Consider the following 22,470-nt stretch of genomic DNA (forward strand, 5'->3'; position numbering starts at 1 on the left):
CTAATTAGCACATGAATTTGCCATGTTTCTACAGAGTGAAAAGATATAAACTCAAAATATATACATTCAATTAACAAGGCTCAAAATAGCCTTCAAAAAACAAACTCACTTTTTCTGCAAAAAGCTTCTCTAAGAAGCTCAATTACTTTATAGTTTTAAACCAAGTTCAGTTTCCCAAAGGTGTTACCATTACATTAAAAGGTTTCTGAAAATCTTATCACATTTTGCAAATGCAAATAAGTATACCATGTCAGTGATCAAATTTTTTTTATATATATTTTCATGCATACAGATTTCTTTATACCAAGGAATGTATTACAAATTTACAAAAAAATGTAGTCACGAATCCATTTTTTTTCTTGTTAAAACAGCTGTTTAATTTATGGTCATGCTGTAATAATTCATGCTTACATTCCGAACCAGCAGAGGCATATAACCACATTTCCCTAAATGTGTATTTTTCTAAATATCAAATATCTGCTAATATGGAACAATTAAAGGTTTATTCCATGCCGAAAAGAAGACACAAAGTTCAGTGTAGAGCCTTCTTCAGGTGTGTCATAACAGCAAACAGATGTGTGTCACACACCTGAAGAAGGCTCCACAGCCAAAACGTAGTGTCTCTTTTCTTTTCAGCATGGAATAAACCATTACTTGTTCCTTTGAAGCCTACACATGCTGATGCAGCTTCCTGCTTGAACTTCTTCTGCTTGCTAATATGTCAGTCCATTCAGTCTGACAGACGGATATCCATTTGCAATAATGGACAGTGATGGTCCTCCTGCCTTCTTCTCTTTAAGCTGTCTTCCAATCTAAGAAGAAAACATTCTGTAAAACCTAAAATGCGATGTGATGTTTGCCTTAATCCTAAACTCTTTAGCTAATTTATCCATTTACTCTTGCACTCCTTATTATTATAGTACAAAAAACCCATTTCATGTTGCTGAATTGATTTCAATCAGATGTTGCCTGAATTTATGCGATACATCTCTCTACTTAAGAGAGTAAGAGTAAGAGATTTAAAGTACTGAAGGTACTGAAAACATCGAGAGCTTTGTGAATCTATAAACGGATATCAATCCCACTGATGGATTACAGTACTTTCAGTCTTTCTTGGGTAGCTAAGAGATTTGAGCAACTTATTTAAGGAGTATAAAAAGGGCTCATCACAAATATATTAGTTTATCTGAATGTTTCCTGTACTTTAAAGTATTAAAATCAAGACACAGCGAGAGATGATATGGATGAGAACATTTAGCTGTGGCCTTGTCAACATTTCAACTAACGCTTATGTGTAGATATTCCTTACTAATGGGAATCACTACAAATATTAAGTTAATCATTGCTGCACACAAAGTATGACCAAGACTTTTAAAATGTGATACTTTTGAGTCACATTTGTTTTTCAGTGACTCCACATTCTTTATAACTTTCAATGGTTGATCTTGTGTTTTGTTAACATATTACACTTTTTTAATGTAAGTTTTATTTTATGTTGTATTCTAGGCAGGTGTTACCAATTTCCTTTTCACCTGGGCAGCAGAGGGAGTGTCATGATGGAACTGGGTTTGCTTAGAAATGAGTCCCAAGAAAACACTTCCCTCTCTTCTTCCTCCTTCGCTGGTCTGGACCTCCTTTTTGACCTGAAGCCTGTCTTCATACCGCTGTATGCATTGCTGGTACTGGTTGCCTGCTGTGGGAACCTCCTGCTCATCGTGCTCATTGCCATTAATAGGAAGCTGCACAGCACCACCAATTTCCTCATCGGGAACCTGGCGCTCGCTGACCTGGTCATGTGTCTCTTCTGCGTCCCGCTCACTGCCTCCTACGCCTTTGAGCTGCACGGCTGGCTTTATGGGAGCTTCATGTGTCATTTTGTCATGCTCATGCAGTCCACCACCGTGTTTGTGGCCGTGCTGTCCCTCACTGCCATTGCAGTGGATCGCTACGTGGTTGTGGCGTATCCCATTCGAAGACGAATTGGCTGGCGCTGCTGCATCTATTTGGTTGGTACGATATGGCTTTGCTCCTTGGCCCTCTCGTCCCCAACCTTTCTGCACACCAGCTACCTAGATCTGAGCACTACAGGACACACCATGGCAATCTGTGAGGAGTTCTGGAGAGACCAAGAACAGCAAAGGCTGATCTACTCCTGTTTTGTACTCCTGCTGTCCTACTTTATCCCTCTCTCTGCAGTCTCTATCTCTTACTGTGCCATCTCCAACCATCTGCGCAAACGGAGCATGCCAGGGGCTGCCGTAGCAGCTTCCTCCAACCGAGAGAAGTGGGCGCACAAGAAACACAAGACCTTCCGACTCCTGCTGGTGTCTGTGCTCTGCTTTGCTTTCTCCTGGCTCCCCCTGCAAGTGGTTAATCTCATCAGGGATCTGGATTCAGACTTCACCATTCTGGGGAAGAATTACATCAATGTGATCCAAGTCTCCTGCCATCTGGTGGCCATGAGCTCTGCCTGCTACAACCCTTTCATCTATGCCTCGCTGCACGATAAGTTCCGCCTCTACCTGGGAAGATATTTCTACCCACGCCAGCGGCACAGCGGAGGGAGCAGTGTCCACACCTCCCAGCGCATCCCACGTGTTCACACGTGCTCCACCCTAGCAGACATACCGATGGTCATCACAGACAAGCTGGTACTGGAGGGACGCTTCTCATTTAACTAGAGCCTCCACCCCAGCAAAAAACAGCCATTTGGGTTAACCACTTACCACCAGGACAACACTTTATTGAAAGAATTGTAAAGGGTTAAAAATAATCGAAAAATTTGAAAACATTACAAAGGAGACTTTTTGTGATATTCTGATGGCTTCAAAGCTCAAGAAACGTTTAGGTCAAAATTCTTTTGAGATGCGCTGTGCATTCCAAGCTGAGACAGGAGCCGAACCATTTTTCATGAAATGCTGAATACCAGTAATTGAAAATTCTGTTTCTGCATCTCTCATTGTAGTGGCTAATAGCCTGAACATTCAAGAGCAGCAGTGAGAGGAAAAGCCAGTATTGACTGCAGGAAGCAAAGTGGTGAGGCTACTGACCCAAGCTGACTTTACTGGAAGGAAACTGAGGACCTTAACAGCTCTGTGTGAAACCTATAGGAAAAACATTGAACTACTGTGACAATTTAAAAGAGAATGACGCAAGCTTTTAAGGACAGAATTTCAGGTTAGTCAATCACAGTGTTGTGCTCCGACACGTATACTGTGCGTATTTTGATTGGATCTCAGAAAATGTAATGTGGGATGTTACTTGTTAAAAGCAAATTGTGCCTTATTAATTAAAAATGAGTGTATTCTACAGTGCAAAGCATTACAAAAATCAGTGCAAACAATGATTAAAGGACAGTTTAACAATTAATTATATTAAGTGTTATTAGTGTAATTGACATTTATAAGTGTGCTAGTAAGTGTGCTACCACAACAATTGCAACCATAGGCTATAGGAAATTGGTTTAATCTGTACATCTCTTATCACAATCAGCCTGTGACACACAACACTAGGAATACACAACCAGCTGTTTACCATGTTTCTGTTGTCCAGCTTTCTAACATGATTCTAACTTGTCTGTTGTATTAAGATGCAACATCTTAATACTGTCTTATTTATCATGACTACAGGACCACTGTACTTAAAATATTTAGCATCCAATACAAGAATACTTAGACCAAAAGTGCAAAACACTACATATCATCTACAGCTAAAGATGTTATTTAAAAAAAGTTAAATAATTCACAGATGTATTAGGATTGTTCAATTGTAGACAATCCCGTAAAGCAAAGAATAACAAAAAAGATCAATTTGAAAGCTAATTATTTGCCTATATTATTCAAAAGCACACAGTCAAAGTTTCTAGAAATAAATTGGTATTTCTACCAGGAACTAAATTCCAGAGTATCTTAAAATGTGTTTACAACCTACTATCCAAGTTCAACAGTCAAATTGTAATTATGAATTTACAATAAAATTTGAAACAAACTTATCTAGCTGAAAATGTTTCAGTGTGTCCTCTAGTGTATTTTAGTGCTTGGTTCATTGTATTATGTACAAGTTTAACTACTTTAGGAAAAATAGTTTGAGCACTCTGGTACTTATACTTTTCTGTTTTACTAAAGGTATGCTAAACAGAAAACTTTTAATTTGAATGCAGATCTTGTAAAGAAAACACAAAACTCACTGGGAACTTTCTCAATTATAATTGTACTTTCCATGGATATTGTTGTGTGAATGTGAACGGGTAGCTTTACCATTTTTATACAGCAAGAAAGTACAAATTACATCACTGGGGGTGAGTGTGGTTAGGAAGGTACCGGAATTGGCCAATTTAGGAAAAACTGTGAATGTCTTGATCATTAGTACAGATACGAAAACCTGAATCATATGACAAAATCATTATTTTTTCTCTGGGGTCAACTTGGTTTACCTCTTTGGTTTTCAATTTGTGACAACCATATATGATCTTTAAATTGAACACCACCTTAAGATGCAAGGTCATTACAGGTTATTTTGCCATGGTGCACAATTTTCTAACTTGTGGAGAAAGCCTTATTTAGCCACACATGCTGTTTTTACTAGGTTTGTTTCATTTCTCTCAGTTTGGAAAATGGATGTTAAGTCCTCAGATCTCTAGCAGACTATGAAGAGCCACTCAATGTGCAAGAGCATGCAATTAATTACTAAATCAATCTTCTCCGCCTACAGATGAAATATAATTAGCTATGTGGAAACAACAATACTTATAAGGTTTTTAACTATTGCATATTCTGATCCTCAAAAATAATGGAACACTCATGCAAACGGATTTAATCAAATCCAAATTCAGGAAGGTCTCCCTCACCTCTGCTGCACTAACTCGGAATTCTCCACGATATATGTCCTTCCTCCACTCCATCCCCAAATTGACGGCTGCTCCATGGTTCACTTCTCCCTCTATATGGGGGTCCAAACTTCATCGTTCTATGGCCTAAGGTTGGCCCTCCACCAATTTGTTAATTATTGCTTACTGCTCAATTTCTTGTTGCATGAGGATTTTCATTGTGGAACAAAACTTCTGGATTGCAGAAATAGAAACCTGGTTGACTCGAGCATTTTGCCAATGTATCACTGAGCAGTAAGGTTGCCCTCTATCTGCATTGTTGGGGCCTTGTTGTGTTATAGGCATGATCACACTTTCACTGCCTCACCTGTTCTCATGAGCAGTGGAACAAGAAAAAAGACACGCAATTTCTTTAAAAAACAGGTGCGCAGTGTTCAAATGCATTGATAAGGATTCTGTATAAATAGATGTTCAAAAAGACAATAAAATACAACCATCCCCTTTTGAGTGATGAAGATTGCATGGTCACTGTTGGCATGATTGAAGACAGCCTCTCTGTATGAGGAGTGGACCAGAGAATATGATATTCTGTTTCAATAATCAGGCCACACCCTGGAAGGCAAAGGGCCTTTGACCTAGGACTGTCATGCCATTCTCCTGCAGCATGAGGTCCAGCAGGAGGAACCCCAAGAAGAAATAAACTGCATTTCAGCAGATTGACTGTATCACTGTGTCTGCATGAAAATGATCAGCATGCTTGGAGGCCGTTCAGGGCTAACATTGACAGCTGACAGTTAACATCTGTCACCATGGCAGTACACACAACAGCTAAAATGGAGTGGGGAGTGGCTTGGTCATTGATGAAAGCCACTTTACCCTTTACAGACCTGATGGAAGACAAGATGTGGGTAGATGGTTTATTTGGCAATGGTTTTAATGTGATTATTAGATCTCGGAGAATGTAATGAAATTTCTTATTAATCACTCCACGTTGGATCTCGGTAACAGGGAGAAACATTATGCCTTTTAAGAACGGGTGAGAAATCTCTAGTAGATTGTACAGTACATTTGTGCTTAGTGGCTGAAAGACTACCACTATCAGATCCACCATGTCATGAATTACTGCAAAATCTCAACAAAGAAGTCTAAAGAAGTTAAGAAAACAGATAAATCCTATTTAACTCTACAAAGAACTCTTTTGTTTTGACAGGTTTTTGTATACGCACATTTCGGCAGAGCGTGTGTATCTATCACCACTTGTGATAGTATTATAAAATAATTGTCAAAATTTCTCAGATTTCTTTGAATTGTTGGAACTTGACCTGTTCCGATTCTGAAAAGGAAACGGAAAAGGTTAAATGAGCGCTAATGATTTGGCAATATGGTTCCATTAGGTTCTTTAAAGCCACACTTGCACCAAGTATTCAGAACTAGATGAACAGTTTTAACACAAATTTAATTTTCTACATCACATACAACTTTTTGTGTTTGCAGTGAAATCACTTGGGCCTTTTCTAATCAGATTTTAATGTGTCTTGTGGTGTATATTAACGCCCAGTGTGCCATGCTCTATGTAATATGTTCAGCTTTTGAAGAAAAAAAAAATTCTGTCTGTACTAGAGGTATGATAAATAAAAACTCTGTAACCAAATCCAAGTCTCTTGTAAAGAAAACAACACACATGTAAACAATGAAACTCACTGGGAGCTTTCCTAATTTTAATTGTACTTTCCATGGAAATGACTGTATTAATATGTATGAGTATCTATACCATCCTTACTAAGAACGAAAGCATGAATAATAATAAAGCATGCCTAATATGAGTGCAGATATGAAGTTAACAGAATAAGCCATTTTAGGAAAAACTAAATGCCTTTATCACTAATACAGAAGATAGGACCTGAATCATGTGATAAAACACTCATTGTTTTTTTCACTGGGGTCAAGTTGGTTTGTTTCTATGGTGTTCAGTCTAGACCCACTGTGTTTCATCTTTATAATAAACAATTTACACACTGGGGTGATATGAGTTTATTTTTCCATGCTGCATTTTTTAGCTTTGTTGTGGCAAAGCCCTTGTTCAATCACAGATGCTGTTTTTACTTGTTTTGTTTCCTTTCGCTCAGTTTGGACGTGAGTGTAAAGTGCTCAAAACTCTTCTTCTTGCAGACCATGAAGAGCCACTCAATGTGCAAGTACATGTAATTACTCCTAAATCAATCTTCTCCGCCTACAGATAAAAATATAATTAGCCATGTAGAATCGGCAAGGAATGCTCATAAGATTTTTAATTTGCACATTATCTTTCTAAAAGGAAGAGAGCAATTAGTATGCATCCCTATTCAAATGGTAAATAATGTATTTAAATGATAACAGGCAGAAATAAGGTACACAGCTAACACTAGGTTCTAACACAAGGACTGGGTTTAAGGTCTGTGTAGATCAATTTTATTTGTGAATTGTTTTTTTGTGAAATACATTTGTAAGCTTTAATAAATCTTGTGCAATGTCATTGGCACTAAAATGATTTTCACTGTCTTATCATTTCTCTATGTTTTTTAGTGCTTCTTTTGTCTTTTTCCAAAAATAAAATATTTACATGCTATAGTCATGACATTCACAGCCTTGTTCTAATACATACAGGGTTATGGAATGTAAAGAAAAGAGACCTGGAAATAGCATTTCACTTTCATATCTTCTCAAGTAAACAGACAATTGATAGAATAGGTCAGACATACTGTACTGTTACCTATGTTGATCATAAGCTCTTAACAGGATCTGAGCTAAAAAGATTTGTAAAAAAGTCATTTAAAAACATTGAGATGCATAATCAGAGAGTTCATTACAGAGTGACCCCCAGTGACACCTGTGAAAATCTCTAAATTAGCTTCCAAGCTTATACAAAACCAATTATTAAGAATAATAACACCTCCTGCAGTTGCCTGTTGATTTTAGCAGTAATCATGAGTCCAGCTTTTAACAGGTTCAGGAAGCTGACCATGTATTGTGCCATCTCACTTAAAACAGTAGACATTGACACGGGATTATAAGCCCTGACACTGCCATCTCTCTGGATGCCAGATCATAGTACTAGAAAAATCATCCTCTTTATTTGTCAGTGTGGCACATTCTCTAGATTTTGAAAAACAGAAGAGAAGGAAAGGCCGTAGACCATGGCACTGAACACTGCTCTCCGCTGGGAGAAATGTCAAAAGGAAAGAAGGGATGTAGCTACTTTTAGTCTACATTGCAAGTACATTGTTAATTGATGGAAGAGCTGGTGATCATTTTAATCAGGCTTACTTTCAGTGTTTTGCCATTGTTTCACTGATGAGAATATTTCTCCTCGCACCCCTACAATCGAGCCGTTTTCTAAAAATGATCCTGTGGCGGCTGAAGCTGAAGAGGCTGATTGTGAAATTGCTCCGGCTGATTGAAAATGACAGCTCCGCTGCTTCTTTTCTGGCAATCTAAAAGCATTTTAATTCCCATCAAACTCCTGCCACGTCTCTGAGAAGTTCAACCCTTTCTTTATCCAGTGAAGCAGGCCAGCAGCTAGGCTTTCAGATAAATGCAGCGATAGCATGTGATATGTCCTTGGAAATATCAAGGGAAGTGTTAGCATTGAAAATATTAGAGCAAAACCAGGATGCTCAGGATGTTTCCCTACAAAGCCATGTTAAAAGAAAACAGAATAAAAGGATATTAGACGGTTAATAAAGGCTAGTAAAGAAGGTACAAGAAATTTTTAATATACAGTAAATCTAATTGTACAAGCAAACATTAAATGTGTGAAGGACACAAAGGTTAAACACATACCTGCAGAGAAAGTGATGGATACATTACCTTTTTTTAAGAAGATATTACTAGCGTTTTCTTTTAGTATTTTAGTGCTATGTTTAGTACTATAGTTTTTTCCATTTGAAAATTTTAGGAACACACCTGTATTAAACCTCATTTTTAATGCCTGCAGCCACAAACAATTCAAAGTTTAAATTTTTCCTTTTATTCTTTCAATGTCCCATAGTATTTCACATTTAAAAGACAACTGGTTCTAAAAACTAAAACAAGTAGGCTGTATAAAATCTGGGCGAACGGGGAGGATACTTCCCTACTGAAATCACATTAAGCAGCTTGAATTGCAGTTGATACTTCAAATCAGTTTAAATGTGTTGGATTATAATTAAACTGACATACAGTAAATGAATAGCTTGGTCTATTAGAATCCATTAAACATTGCTTTTTCATTTACATTACCATGCTATTTAGGATGTTTAATGTTGTTGAAGTGTCATTTAATTTTTCTGACGTTTTTAATGTTGATTCTTAGACACTCTAAACCCAGTTTTCACTTTGCATGCTAGAGACTTAATGCATAATAGGGGAGTTTGATCATTGTAAATTAATATTGTTGTTCCTTATGCAGTGTGAATGTTTCCCCGATCCTCCCTCACTCAAGGCACTATTACAGCTTAGTAACATACAGTATCAGCTAGACAGCTCCATACTTGTTTTTTTGCTTCAATAATCATAACAATGTTGTGTCACCATGTCATCAGAGAGTGAATACAATACCAGACATTTTACACATCACATGTGCATTTACAGGCTGAAAACCAAGAATTTAGAATATTTTAAGGACTTAAAAACAGGTAAATTCTCTATGGAAATTCTATAAATCCTTATTCATGAATGTTTTCATTTGTTTAATGGTGAATCAGTTAACAGTGAAGATGATAATGGTGATGTACAGATACACAATTTTTAGAGTGATGAATGAACATTCATGTTTTCGACCCATATCTTTGGTTAGTATGAGTTTTAAAACTTAACAAATATCGCTGGTTGACATTATCATTAACCCACCTGCATGAGTCTGAACACTCCACAGTAGCAGTTCTCTCTAAGTGGGAGCTGATTGGAAAGTAATATTCTCTATATTGGAGTTCAGCAAGAGCTATACTTGGATAAGAGCTCAGCTCATCTGTCCTTGTGAAAATGAGACAGAGAAATGGTTTTGTTCTCATGGCCTGATCTCTAAAAAGATGTATTTTTCTCTATGGTGCCTTTTAACATTAATACCTAGAAAAGCAAAATCAGGCAATTTGAGACAACATGTGGATAAACACATTTTGGAGTCAAATGGTGTCATTGAACAGACAAATTACCAAAGCCTGAGAAAAGTATATACATGAAACCCAGACTATGAGAAAAAAAGATTTTACTGCCATGCAGAGTTCTAAAATCAGTCTGTTTCTGTAAAGTTGATATTTCCTTAAAGCAACATTTAATAAAAAAGGGATCCAACCAGGAAAGAAGAAAATGAATTGCTCATTACAGTACCTGGAATTTTAATATGCTAATACCTGCACTGTATATGGAATGGGAAATAGTTTTTCATTTTTTTCATTGATTCACAAGGAATAACAACTGTCAACAATGAATGGTATTGAAGAGGTTTATTGAATACTAAGTTTTAGTAAGATAAGGTCAGATTTGGCTTAACCTTCATGGCTGAGGGCCAGCCTCCTGGCTATAGGATGAAGAAGCTCGGACCCTCATTCCTGGAGAAGACTTAACCAAGGGAAGCTACAAAGGTGGAAATGGGATGCAGGAGATGATTGAGAAGGAGAAAATGCTCACATACAGTATTGATAGTGTTTTTTTTAGGAAATGATGGGTGAGAGTGAATGTAGCTGCTGTTCATTCTACTTTAATGAACTAAAATTGTACTGTGCAACATCAATTTCTAAAACTTGTGACCGATTACTAATATTGGCTACAGGAATAATGTATGCATGCATATTGGCTCAGCATTTTCTGAAACATTTACACATAATGACATCTTAATGTGCGGAATTGATTTTCTCCCTGAGCTGCACTTTTCAGTAGGTTAAAGCAAAATTTTGTAAGCACTGACATAACGAATTGTGGAAACTGAATTAACTAATTTTACAGTTAAATATTTTAGTTCGAAACACAACTGCACTGAATCTGAGCTCTGAGCTCAACTTCATCAAGAGACAGCACTGTCACCTTAAAGGATCAATAGCAAAATATTTTATATTTGATAGCTGTAACTGCATATAACCAACAGAAGGTAAAATATCCCTCCCTGTAGATGTCCTGATCTAGCCCTTAACCATGCAATATTCTTTCAGAGCAGTTCTCAATTTAAGAAATATAGGTAGATATTGCAGTGAATAAAGGGCTTGTGTCTACAAGCAATCTCACATATCCTCTTTATTCTATAGCTTAAGTTACTATAACAGGCAATAGGGAGGGTAAGTTTTAGATATTTATATTTAATTTTCTACCTCATGCACCAATGCACTGATTGTAAGAAAAACTACAGCTCTACATAGCATGTTATCCTGGTGTCCAGGCAATTTTTTACATGCTGCTTCTTTTGAATAGTGGCTATTATGAGGCAAATAAATTGAAAAAAAAAACGCTCAACAGTGCTATCAAATTAGAAGTCTCAGCATCTCATGTTCCTCGATGAAAATACAAACCAACTGCCAACTGCAATTTAGGAATTATTGTAATATGAAAGCTCTCAGAAGCACTTCTTAAGAAGAATGCTCTTGTTCTAATGAAATCTTGTTGATAATATACTAAACAGTGGGAGGAGGGTTTATACATTTGTGTTTGTATGTTGGAACATACAAACACAAATGAACTTAAAGTTACAAGAGCAATTCTAATTAAGACCGATGGTAATGGAAACCCATTAGTCAAATTTAAAAAAATTACAATGAGGAAGAATCTGCAATTATTCTGTTACATACGAATGCAGGAAAATTCTGTGCATTGTTTCTACGAGTTTTTATCTTCTTCCATGAAGATTAAGGCATAGTGACAAGGCATTCACAGAGACAGTTATTATTAAATCTTATTCCAGCTGAAATAGAAAAATGTGTGTTTGCTTTATAAAATATGTTCAAGGATAAGAAATGTCTGAATGCCTGTTGTTGCTTATTTTAATTAAACCTTCATTTTGCTTCTGTTGTTTCCTTCTGTTCCTAAAAATAAACAAGTAAATGAAACATTTTCTTTTACTGAAATAGATTTCAAGGAACCAAAGTAATGTACAGAGATGTAATTAAACTTCTTAAGTCAAGTTGCTGTGATCTTGGGTTGCTTTCACACTTTACAAGCTTCAGGGTATGGATACTGATATGGATAATGGCGGAAAGAGGCAATGAGACATTCCTTATGCTACATGTGCACAAGGGAATAGGGAAATTAGCTGCACCTGTGCACAGCCACACCTGTAAAAGGCAAACAAAATTAACAAATGTATTATTAGAATTTCAATTCAGGTTAAAATAATAACAATAGTCTGCATTCTTAGTAATGGCCATGATCATAGCCATGTTAGCTGCTGGTAAGGAGGAAGGCGGACTGAGTAAACTGATTCGACCAGATGTTGGTTTTCCTCTGTTACTAACGGGACAAAGCAGGAACCTATATTTGGCTTGACTGACTACAATACATCAGTGTGTTCTGGTTACTGACTAGACACTTCTAGAGGGCCCTTATAAAGAAATCTGCATATCACGCTACCAAATCAGATCTGTTACATCCTCCAAGGTATTAACAAAGTCAAACCAACAGGAGCAAACCAAGACTACAAGTGGACCTGATTTAAGTATTCAAACTCTTCAAAGGCACTAACAAATGAAGTGAGTGTATTCACAACCAACAGTGAAAAATAATCAAGAGGACACATGTGAAAACTTGTGGAAGACCATTTAACTCTGACAACAGCATTTGTTTCTTTACCTAAAGGGTTGTGAGAGTATGGAGTAAACTACCCAGCCATGGTGTCTCTGACTTCTTTCAAGATACAGTTGGATGACATCCTTGGTCAATTACAAACTGGTAACCAAATAACCAAAATGGCTGTGTTAATTTGTAACTTTTCTTCCTTTCTTACACAGAAGTACATCTTCTCTGAATCAGAGTCTCTCACCCTCTTTCACTGTACCTGGTGTGACAGGCTGTGCAGGAGCAAAAATGACATATGTCAATGGATAAATACCATACTTAATGAAGCCCTTTCATTTAATGACTGGTCAATATAAACAGGTCAATAATTCCCCAGAAGACATATATGGTGAATATTCCAATTTTATTAAATAACAGAAGACTTCAATTAAGTGATCTGACCAAACCAGCCAAAAAAAAGCCTTTAGATTCACAGTGTACCTTACACTGTGATATTTTCACTTCACACAAAAATTGGACTGCAGCATTTGAGCATATGTGGTCGATACCGACAATGGAGATCAAAGGAAAAACAAATTGCCCATACTGACACACAATCCACTGCAAGCTGTTTTTCATCTTCTATGAAGAGCCTGTATGATTAGCTAGTTCTGAAGCTATGCACTTTTAACAATAACATATAATAATGATAATAGTATGGGACAGCTAAACAAAAGACATTAAGAACTTCATCTCTGAAGGCGTCAATCAGCAGTACTGTAAAAATCTCATCTTTTTGCTTGAGAGCCCAAATATTTTTGCAAATCTATCTTTTCATTCTAGGTATGAAGAAAGGACATTGTACAAACTGTTCAAGAACATAGTTTGCCTCCTGTGACATGCCCAGTTTGCAAGTTATCATGAGGTGTTAAATGTCCTAAAGAAGAACATTATTCACAGAAACACGCCAAATAACATAAGGATTACTTTGCTGCATTCAAAAGGGAGCATAGTAAAGATTAGAAATTTTAGATTTAGCAGGCAAATTGGAAAGATGACTTATAAAATACCAAACGGTCTCAGGCCAGGTGTGTCAAATCTGTTCCTGGAGGGCTAAACCTGTGTCTGCTGTGTTAAGTTTTCTGGGTTTCTTCAAAACAGCAGCACCTGAAGAGCTGTGAGAAGCTGTTAAACTGGTCTAGTTAAGACAGTAACCAGCTGGTTCAAAGTGTTAAGAACTGAGCTGGAATGAAAATCCACAGTCAGCTGGATACATTTATCTTACACAGTTTGAAATGTGTATTTCAGAACTGTTACACTCTTAAGCAGCCTTCAGCATAGCTATTTGTCTTGCTTTACTGGGGTCCCACGACTCACAGAAGAATGTTATAGTCAAGAATGGACATGCTTGTAGAAATATCATGGCAATTTCTGAATCTGTGCCTGACTGTAGGCAACTCCTCATGTGTCCCTCAGCTTTCATAAATAAAACATTCATAAGAGAAAAGCCGCACAGGAATTGCTGTTACGTGTGCATCTAAGAGCCAGAGAAGCTATAATATCCTAGCAAAAAATACAATCTGTTTGACGATGGGGTCACAGCAGAAACAACATGGAGAGAACAAGAGGCATTAAATCGAAACTGTAAAAAAATGAAAAAGTGAAAAGAAAATACATAAAGTTTTCACAGATCTTTCTCCATGTGAATTTGCTGTTTGTTTGGCAAATTCTGAAATCAAACCACTCTGCTCAAGACTTCTCACAGATATTTGCCATTGAAATGAGAAAGACCACTGTTTCACCTCCTACTGCTGTTGAGATTTGAAGGTTAGCAAAAAAATGTTACTTTGTACAGAAGTACTAGGGCTCCCTAAAGGTCTTTGATAATAACAGAAACACTTACGCCTCCTGGAAGAAGTGAGTGGGTCTGCTGCTTCCTGATCTATCACCTGTGGGGGCATTTATGTCACCATGGAGATGGAGAAAGCTCACAGCAGTGAACAACACAGAAGGACATGACCCTGCCTATTTTCTTAAGCCTACACTGAAACAACAAAAAGCACATGCACTCTGCAGCTTTCAGAAAAACTGCAAAAAGGAAAGAACAGAAGCAAATCTGGTGAGATTTATTTTGTGTTTTCAGGGATGCCTAAATAATAGCAATAACACTGCTAAAGGCAAAGTTTATTTTCCCAGCTAACATATACTCACATGCAAACAGTAACTGGATTGGCCAAGCGATCGATACTGAACATATTCTCACTTATACACATGTTGCTACTAATCAGACAGAGCATGTGAAATATCTTACCAGACACCAGACTAGGTACAGCTATATACAGTTGAGAAACAGACACAAGGCAAACACTTTATTGTGGGCTCGTTCTCTAGCTATAGACCAGGCCTTGCAATTTACTTCAATAGACACAATCATTTTGCTGTTCCTGATTCATTCCTGGGGTGCTGCTAAGTTCTTTCATCAGAGACACCTCCAGAGAGATTAGAGGACAATCTCTTTCTGCTTCTCTCTCTTTCCCCCTGGGGACTGCAATGACACTCAGCTCAAGTGCATAAGTAGTAGGGGTGATCATCCTCTGCTTGATGGGATCACTGAAACTGAGAGGAATTACCGAGGAAGGAATAAGAAGGGGGATTCCAAACATTGCATTCGACAATGGACTGAAAAGCCCAAGACTTCAAATACTGAAAAAATACCTAAGGCAAGAAATGGATCTTGAACAAGCCCACAAGCACCAAGTACTGTACATCTTGTGCCACAGCTTAGTGTTAATACAATGATATGCATGTTCTTATACTCCAGACCTTCCCTCATTAATTGTTTCAAAGATTTATTTAAATTTATTTCATGTTGCTAGATAAAGTGCCTTGCAATAGTATTCACCCCCTTTCCAACAATGTTCTATTTTGCTGGATGACAAATTATGTATACAGATTTTGTTCAAGTGAATATTTTTCAGTCAAAACCTGAATACTCAACCTGAACCCTATTATAGGTTAAAGAAGTTAATTGTTAGCAAAAATAGCAGAGAATGTTTATTAGGATTAACAATAAATAAAATAAATGAAACAAAAAAACTCTGCAAAAAGACTGGATCACAAAAATCACATAAAACATGTACTTTCTTTCAACTGCAGCACAGGCCTCACAAGGAAAATAAATACAGGCTAGGGTTACTAGAATTGTCCCCTGTAATGAAGTAATGTACCTTTTCCTTGAATGCCTCCATTTCATAGATTCACTAACTGGACATAAAAGGTTAGCAGAGTTAGTATCTAATGTAGGCTATTTTAAGACTCGTACATGCTGGGAACCTGTCCTTTAAAAACAAATAACATAGTTTGCCTTTGTCAGAAATAAACAATCATCCGCTCCTTGAAAAAAATATAAAAGGTCCTTAAAGTCCTCAAACATTGGCATGAATTTCAAATGCTGTCAGAATATGACAGCAAACTATGTGGGGGCAATTTCCAGCCCTACAGAGCTGTTACAGGTCTTTCCATTTGATTGAGTCACCTGCTTGTTTTCAATGGGAAGCTACTGTATGCTCATTATCATTTAAGCAAGGAAAACCCAAAGCCCACAAATATTTACTCCTCGTTTCCATACCTACAAGTATTAAAACTGTGGGCAGACATTTCCAGTCATAAACACATGGATTAGTGCTGGGCACGAAGTGTTCAATTCACAATCTTATTGCTACACTACATATCCATTAAACTGGCTCCTAATTTGTAGAAATACAGCTTCTTGGTATATAAAAATAAGTCTTTCTTTAGTGCTGAAGATGTGTTCCAGAGAAAGGAGCACTGTGGGAATCAGTGCTAATAGTGGCAATTACAGCCTGGGTTTAATGGGTATGTGTTCCAAGAAGTACTATTTCCTACGTATGAGCGACATATGAGGGCTCATACAGAAAGGAGTTTATATTTAAATTATAGTTAAAGACGAAATACTTCACATTTGATGACTCATCAATACATTCAAAGTTTGTGTAGATTTATTACCATATTTCCTCCTCCTTGGCAGCAGTGGAAGACTGATGGGAAGAGTTGCATGTGCCAGGGAGGACCAGGCTGTGGTTCATTCTGGGGGGCTGAAACCTTTTTGATGTGGGAAAATGAGTACAAATGGCATTGGCTGAGCAGTAACCATACATATTTTACCACACTCTCATTGACCAAGAGCTTGCGCACTGTTTTTTTTTTTACAGTTTGTCTTTAGCATGAATAGTATCAAGATGTACAGCTATAGCCTACACTGAGTGGGCTCTAGGGTTTTTAGAGGTATATTTGGAGATATCTGGCCATAATAATGGCCAGGACAAAGAATGCTATAGTGAATCAGTGCTAACAGAAGTAGCTTTAAGCAAGGCTCTGTGTACCCATTTTTGTAAAAACATACACTCACCCTGTTTGCAACTGGCAATTATTTATCATGCCACCTTCCTTGTGAAATCCTCCTGCTCCTGGAACAATGCATTTCTTACGAAAAATCCTGCACATTTGCTGGCCTTGATGGGTCACCGGAGTGACCTCAAACCCATTTAACCATTATCAGCCATTTCATGGTGAATGCTTGGACCTCCCAATTATACTAACTCACAACATAACTAAGAACTGCCTGGTTATAGGTTTTAACCTGCACAAATGGCTAGAGGACACATGCCATCATTTAGAAGCTCTTTTTCAATGAGCATCAAAAGATCTAACTAAGTGTTAGATCATCCCTTGATTAATGACCACTGCTGGGATGGTTAAATATGTGCAAGATCTTTCAAGTCTTTATCTTGAATAAATGTGTCTCTGCAGTTTCAGGCTTATTTTGAATCCGGGGCTACTACTGACATTTCAGCATGTTGCCAAATGCATCTCATCTTGGAAAGCAAGCCACTTAGGATATTTTTAATCCTTGTACAGAATGATGGCAACATGTCCTTTCAGGCTTAATGCTTCTTCTTGCTACAGAGCCAAGCAATCTGTCAGTGGTACACATCTGTAGCTGGATTAGTGTGTTATAAGTATCTGCACCTGCTACGGGGCATGGAGGGTAGAGCTAGCCATGGCAATCCATCCTCTGCTGCAAAGCAACAGATTCCTTAGAGGTCCCATAATTACATTTTATTGAAAGGCAGGCACTGTAAATAAGTGCATAATTATGTCTAATACATGTAGCCTAGCCATTGTGTTTGGGAACCACAGCTATAATGAAAGACAGGAATAGAAAGGGAAAAAAGAGGAGAATGAACATTGCATTCCAGACCAATTGTAGAATTTAAGGCTGAATGAAGGGCACGTGTAATGACAAGACAAAAAGTGGAAGTGATGTGTGCCAGTAACGTGCAGTTTTGAGCTCACTGAGGTGCCTGCCAGAATGATATTTTAAAATGCAGAAAAGCTGAAAAGGGTATGGATATAAACAGCAGCATTCAAATAACAAATGTGAAGCATCTGCCAAAAACATTGTGCCCATCAATATGTAAACCCAAGTTTCCAAAATGAAAGCAGAGCTGGGACACTCCAAAGTGTACAGACTGCAGCCCTGGTAATCCCTAGACAAATTTCCCCATTCGCAGTCTAGAGGAAACAAAACATCACTCACAATATTGCATTTATATGCTGGCCATAAGGCTTTCTCTAATGAAACAGTCTGATCAACACCACAGAGCACCTCATCAAGCATTAAGTGTAACTGCGTCTGGCACAGAACAGGGCTTGACTAATATATGTAATATCTGGTCTGCATTGAAGCTGACAGAACAGACTGCCAGAAAAAGACAGTTGCTTTCCAGTCATTCATATTTGTCAAGCATTCTGTAAGGGAGCTGCTGCCAGGAAAATGGCTTTTGGATTTCTACAATATGTAAATACTTTAATTAGTGCATGCAATTACAAATACATGCAATAATCTGGAAAGCCCAAAGATTGTGTTGTGTCCTTTTTAATGACCCGGTTGAAAAAGAGAGCAAAGAAATAAGTAAATAAGATGCTGCTTTAGGATGGGAAAATGTCACCATGCCCTTTCTCATCCTTCACCATCTCAGTGCAGTCTTAAAAGTATATAATTTCTGCTGAAGTTCAATAAGTGAAACAAAACCCAGTGAAATCCAACAGTAAATGATGAATGGAAAAAAATGAATCAACATTATTAGAAATCAAATATAAAAAAAAACAGATTAAATTTGTCCCAAGGACAATCATCTCTCCAAGGCTGGAATGGTTGCAATACAGAAGCAAAAATTGGGATTGAAAGCACAGCTTTTATTCACAGCTTCAAATGATCATCTCAAAATTACTTAACAGAAAAGGATGCCTATAAAACCAGCGGAGCTGGGTTTATCCAGCATCAGGGCTGGAGACCTCTGAAATATAGCAAAATAACAGTAACATACAGTACAAGTAATACACTGTATAACCTAAAATCAACAAACAAATTATATGGTCCTCAAAAACTAGATAAAGGACTTAATCCTATCACTTTTTAACACATTCTTATTCATAAGAAGGTCTAAAAAAATCAAGAAAGACCACAATAAAAAACACAGCACCTTTCCACTCAATTGGCTGGGATACCTTCATTTTTATTTTTAAAGAGTAGCTGAAAAGGGCAGTGCGAAGAATCAATTACCTTATGGATTGCACTGTTGAAACAGCTGAAATTTTTCAGATTAGAAATTTAAATGAGCAACAGCATCAGGAGAGGACCAACAGCATGGCACTCAATTGGACTAATGAAAGGTGCTCTTCGTTGATTTTTCTGATGATCGGTTAATTAGGGCCACTGGTATGACATCCCATGTCATTAAAAGCGCATGGTTCGCTCATTATCTCCATGTCTCTGGGGAGCAAGTTCATTTGATTAATCTCCTGCACAGGTACATAAATATGTCTAATGATTGGATTCACTCATGCCTTCATCCCTCTGTCCCTGAAGAACAAACCAGATACCATGTTTTTGGTGTTAAGTTGTGAGAAGAAATGTTGCCGTTAGCACCAGAAAAACCTTGCAGACAAAAATACCACAATAAAACCTAGACCTTTTAATTATGAGTTGTATTAATTGCCTTATTTTAATCTAAGAAGTTTGAGCAAGTAGCTGTGTCAGCATGCACAAGCTACAAAGGAACAAGTAAAGGTTCATTCCAGGCTGAAAGGTAAAGAAAAACATTTCTTTACTTTTCAGAATGAGATGAATCTTTACTTGTTCCTTATTTTAATCCAGCTACGCAAGGTATTAAGTTCTTAGCTGTTTCAACCTATCTTCACTTTTTTAAAACTAATATCACAGCTCATTAATGTCTTGACAAAATGTAAGTACAGTACTTTGTCCTTTTACAAGAAAAAACATTTTCTCGGTGACTAATGATTCAAGACATCTTTAATCAAAATAAAGAGCTAATAAACAAAAAAAACTTTCAGTGCTTCCTAGGATCATACAAGGAAAGCAATCAGCATGCATTGAATTTTAAAAAATGAGTAGTTATGCCATTTTGTGTGAAGCAAAAATATACATATGGGACATTGACCTGTAAACCTGTTCTCTCTGAATGCCAGCTCATCTTCTATAGATGTCACATGTCTGTGCCCAAGTCATGTCAACAGGCTATGGCACAACTGGTGAGCAGCTCCCAGCAGAACAGCAAAACTGCCTCTGTGCCTTGTGGCATAAGTGATGACATCACCGAGGGCTGTGCCCCTACTCAGAGTAGCACGAAACCTCTTGAATGCCACTGCGGACCTTACAGCATGCGGAACATGAAGAGCCTACCTTCACCTCCTTATTGTCCCTGGGTGGGTACAAGTGCTATTGCCGTGAGCCAACACATCACGCACAATTGGAAATTCCAAATTGGGTGAGATTATTTTAAAAATTGTTCTTTTTTTTAAAAAAAAAGAGAAAACCCATCACACAGTTTGCATTAGCCACCACCATTTTTTTAACATGTTTCCTATGGTACCAGTTTCATTCCAACTGAATTGAGGAAGCTCAGGGTTCAACTGGATGGACTCTGGAGTATGTTTAAGAGATTCTGAATACTTAACTGGGTCCTCTTGAATCCTTTCAGTCTTGAACAGAAATGGCCACACTTATTCTAGCCTGTCAGAGTAGTACATTCCTTTAAGACAAGGAATGTACCTTGTGATTCTTCTCTGTACTGATTACAGAGAGGCAATATCTGTTTTGTATAACAGTGACCAAATTTGTACAAAGCATTATAAACTAAGTCTTGTTAATGCATTGTACAAATTTACCATCATGCCCCGATTTACTTGATTCATTTAGGTAGAATGACGGCTCTGGGTTGCTATCTTCATGGAGTTTGTATGTACCCGCTGTTTGCATGGGTTTCATCGTGCCATGATTTCCCCCCACAATCCAAAGGCATATACTGGTTGGTTAACTGACTTCTGTAAAATTGGCCTTGGTGTGAGTGAGTGTGTTTATGTCTGTGTCTGTGTGCCCTGTGATGGACTGGCTTTCTGTCCCCAGTGTATCCTGCCTTGCACCCATTGCTTGCTGGGAAAGACTCTGGCTCCCCCGTGACAGAGCGGTAAGAAAATAGCTGGATGGCTGGGTTAAAATGTTTGCTTTAAATTTATTACTGAGCAAGACAATGGTCCCATCTCTTTGTTCTTGAAATGGCAGCCTCTCTTCAAAACTCCACTGTGCACTAAAAGCTTGATAAGAACAAGAAAATCATTCCCATCTCTGCTCCTTAACAGGCAGCCAGCTTTCACAATTCCATGCACAAAAAGGGGATATACTTAATAGCTTTTAAGCACTGCATTATTCTGCATAGTCGCAAATTCGTAGCAGCTCTTTTCAACTGAAGTACTGCATCATCATTATGGGCTCTTAGAAGACTTCTATCATTCACATAAAGTCTTAATGCACCTTCTGCATAGGAACAATAAGAGCTCAAAGCCAAGCAGTTTACAATAGACATTCCACAGTTTTCAATGCTTCAGGGGAAGTAAAGCTGTACTCAAATGAGAGAGAGTTGGTTAAGGAGAGCTACTTCCCGTACAGGTATCTACTGCAACCCAGATAGTGGTACTCTGACAGGAGAAACCCTAGACAAAGTCAACAAGTGTTTGACATTACACACACTGAATTTGTGTAGGTAGTTCGCTACTCAATAAGCATTTAATGTTATACACACACACGTCCAATTTGCAAAGAGACGTGGATGCAAATACTACTTACAGTAATGTGTGGAGAGAAATTTTGTGTGGCAAGAAAAGATACTGTTCTTGTTTTGTTTTTATGTTTTTGAAACATTAATACAATCTTGTTGATAAAAAAGGGATACCTGTATTTATATACTATATCATCTATAAATGATCATTTAAAAAGTCAGGTTTGAAATTTACATTCATTGGGATTTCAAATTGCAATCCAGCTCAGTGGTCACTAAAGTGAAGAGAAGGTGAGGCTGAGTAATGAGCGAGAATCAGTACATCAGGAATGATTGACACTTGCAGACTGCTGCAGCCTTTCTTCAGTTTGAACATCTACAAATAACCCAAGAAGCATGATGAAGGTGTATCTGTGTATCCATCAAGGTGGGTTTAAAAGAGGTTTACAGTCATCCTTTTCTGCCTAGCTGCTTAAGTATAGTACTCTGAAGATCCTGAAATCACAATACCAAAAACTGGGTCTGTCTGCAAATGCTGTAGTATGGGATTAAAGCTTATGTATGTGCAATACAGCTGTATGTATGGGATTGCCATCTTCTGTCGGCCTATTCAGTGCTGGTTGTTTGTACAGAAACAAAACTAAAAGCAAAAAACAAAAAGCACAACCTAACAATATTCATAGTTAGAAAACCTGCAACACACTGGTTGAAAAGACAATTAGAGTTTCAAACCATTTTGAACAAAGAATGCAATACAAGATTAGCAATTCAACC

At 37.6% G+C, this 22,470-nt stretch overlaps 1 protein-coding gene across 1 annotated transcript; it reads left to right on the forward strand.

The window, feature by feature from the left end:
* Positions 1 to 1,521: 1,521 nt before the first annotated feature.
* On the forward strand, positions 1,522 to 6,845 carry prlh2r (prolactin releasing hormone 2 receptor). The gene has a single exon (XM_088648200.1). The coding sequence runs from the start codon at positions 1,554 to 1,556 to the stop codon at positions 2,679 to 2,681; it is 1,128 nt and encodes a 375-aa protein (XP_088504326.1). The 5' UTR covers positions 1,522 to 1,553; the 3' UTR covers positions 2,682 to 6,845.
* The last annotated feature ends 15,625 nt before the right edge of the window (positions 6,846 to 22,470 follow it).

Source organism: Lepisosteus platostomus, chromosome 10, assembly GCF_059453375.1.
Source record: "Lepisosteus platostomus isolate fLepPlt1 chromosome 10, fLepPlt1.hap1, whole genome shotgun sequence".
In the NCBI taxonomy this organism is placed as follows: domain Eukaryota; kingdom Metazoa; phylum Chordata; class Actinopteri; order Semionotiformes; family Lepisosteidae; genus Lepisosteus; species Lepisosteus platostomus.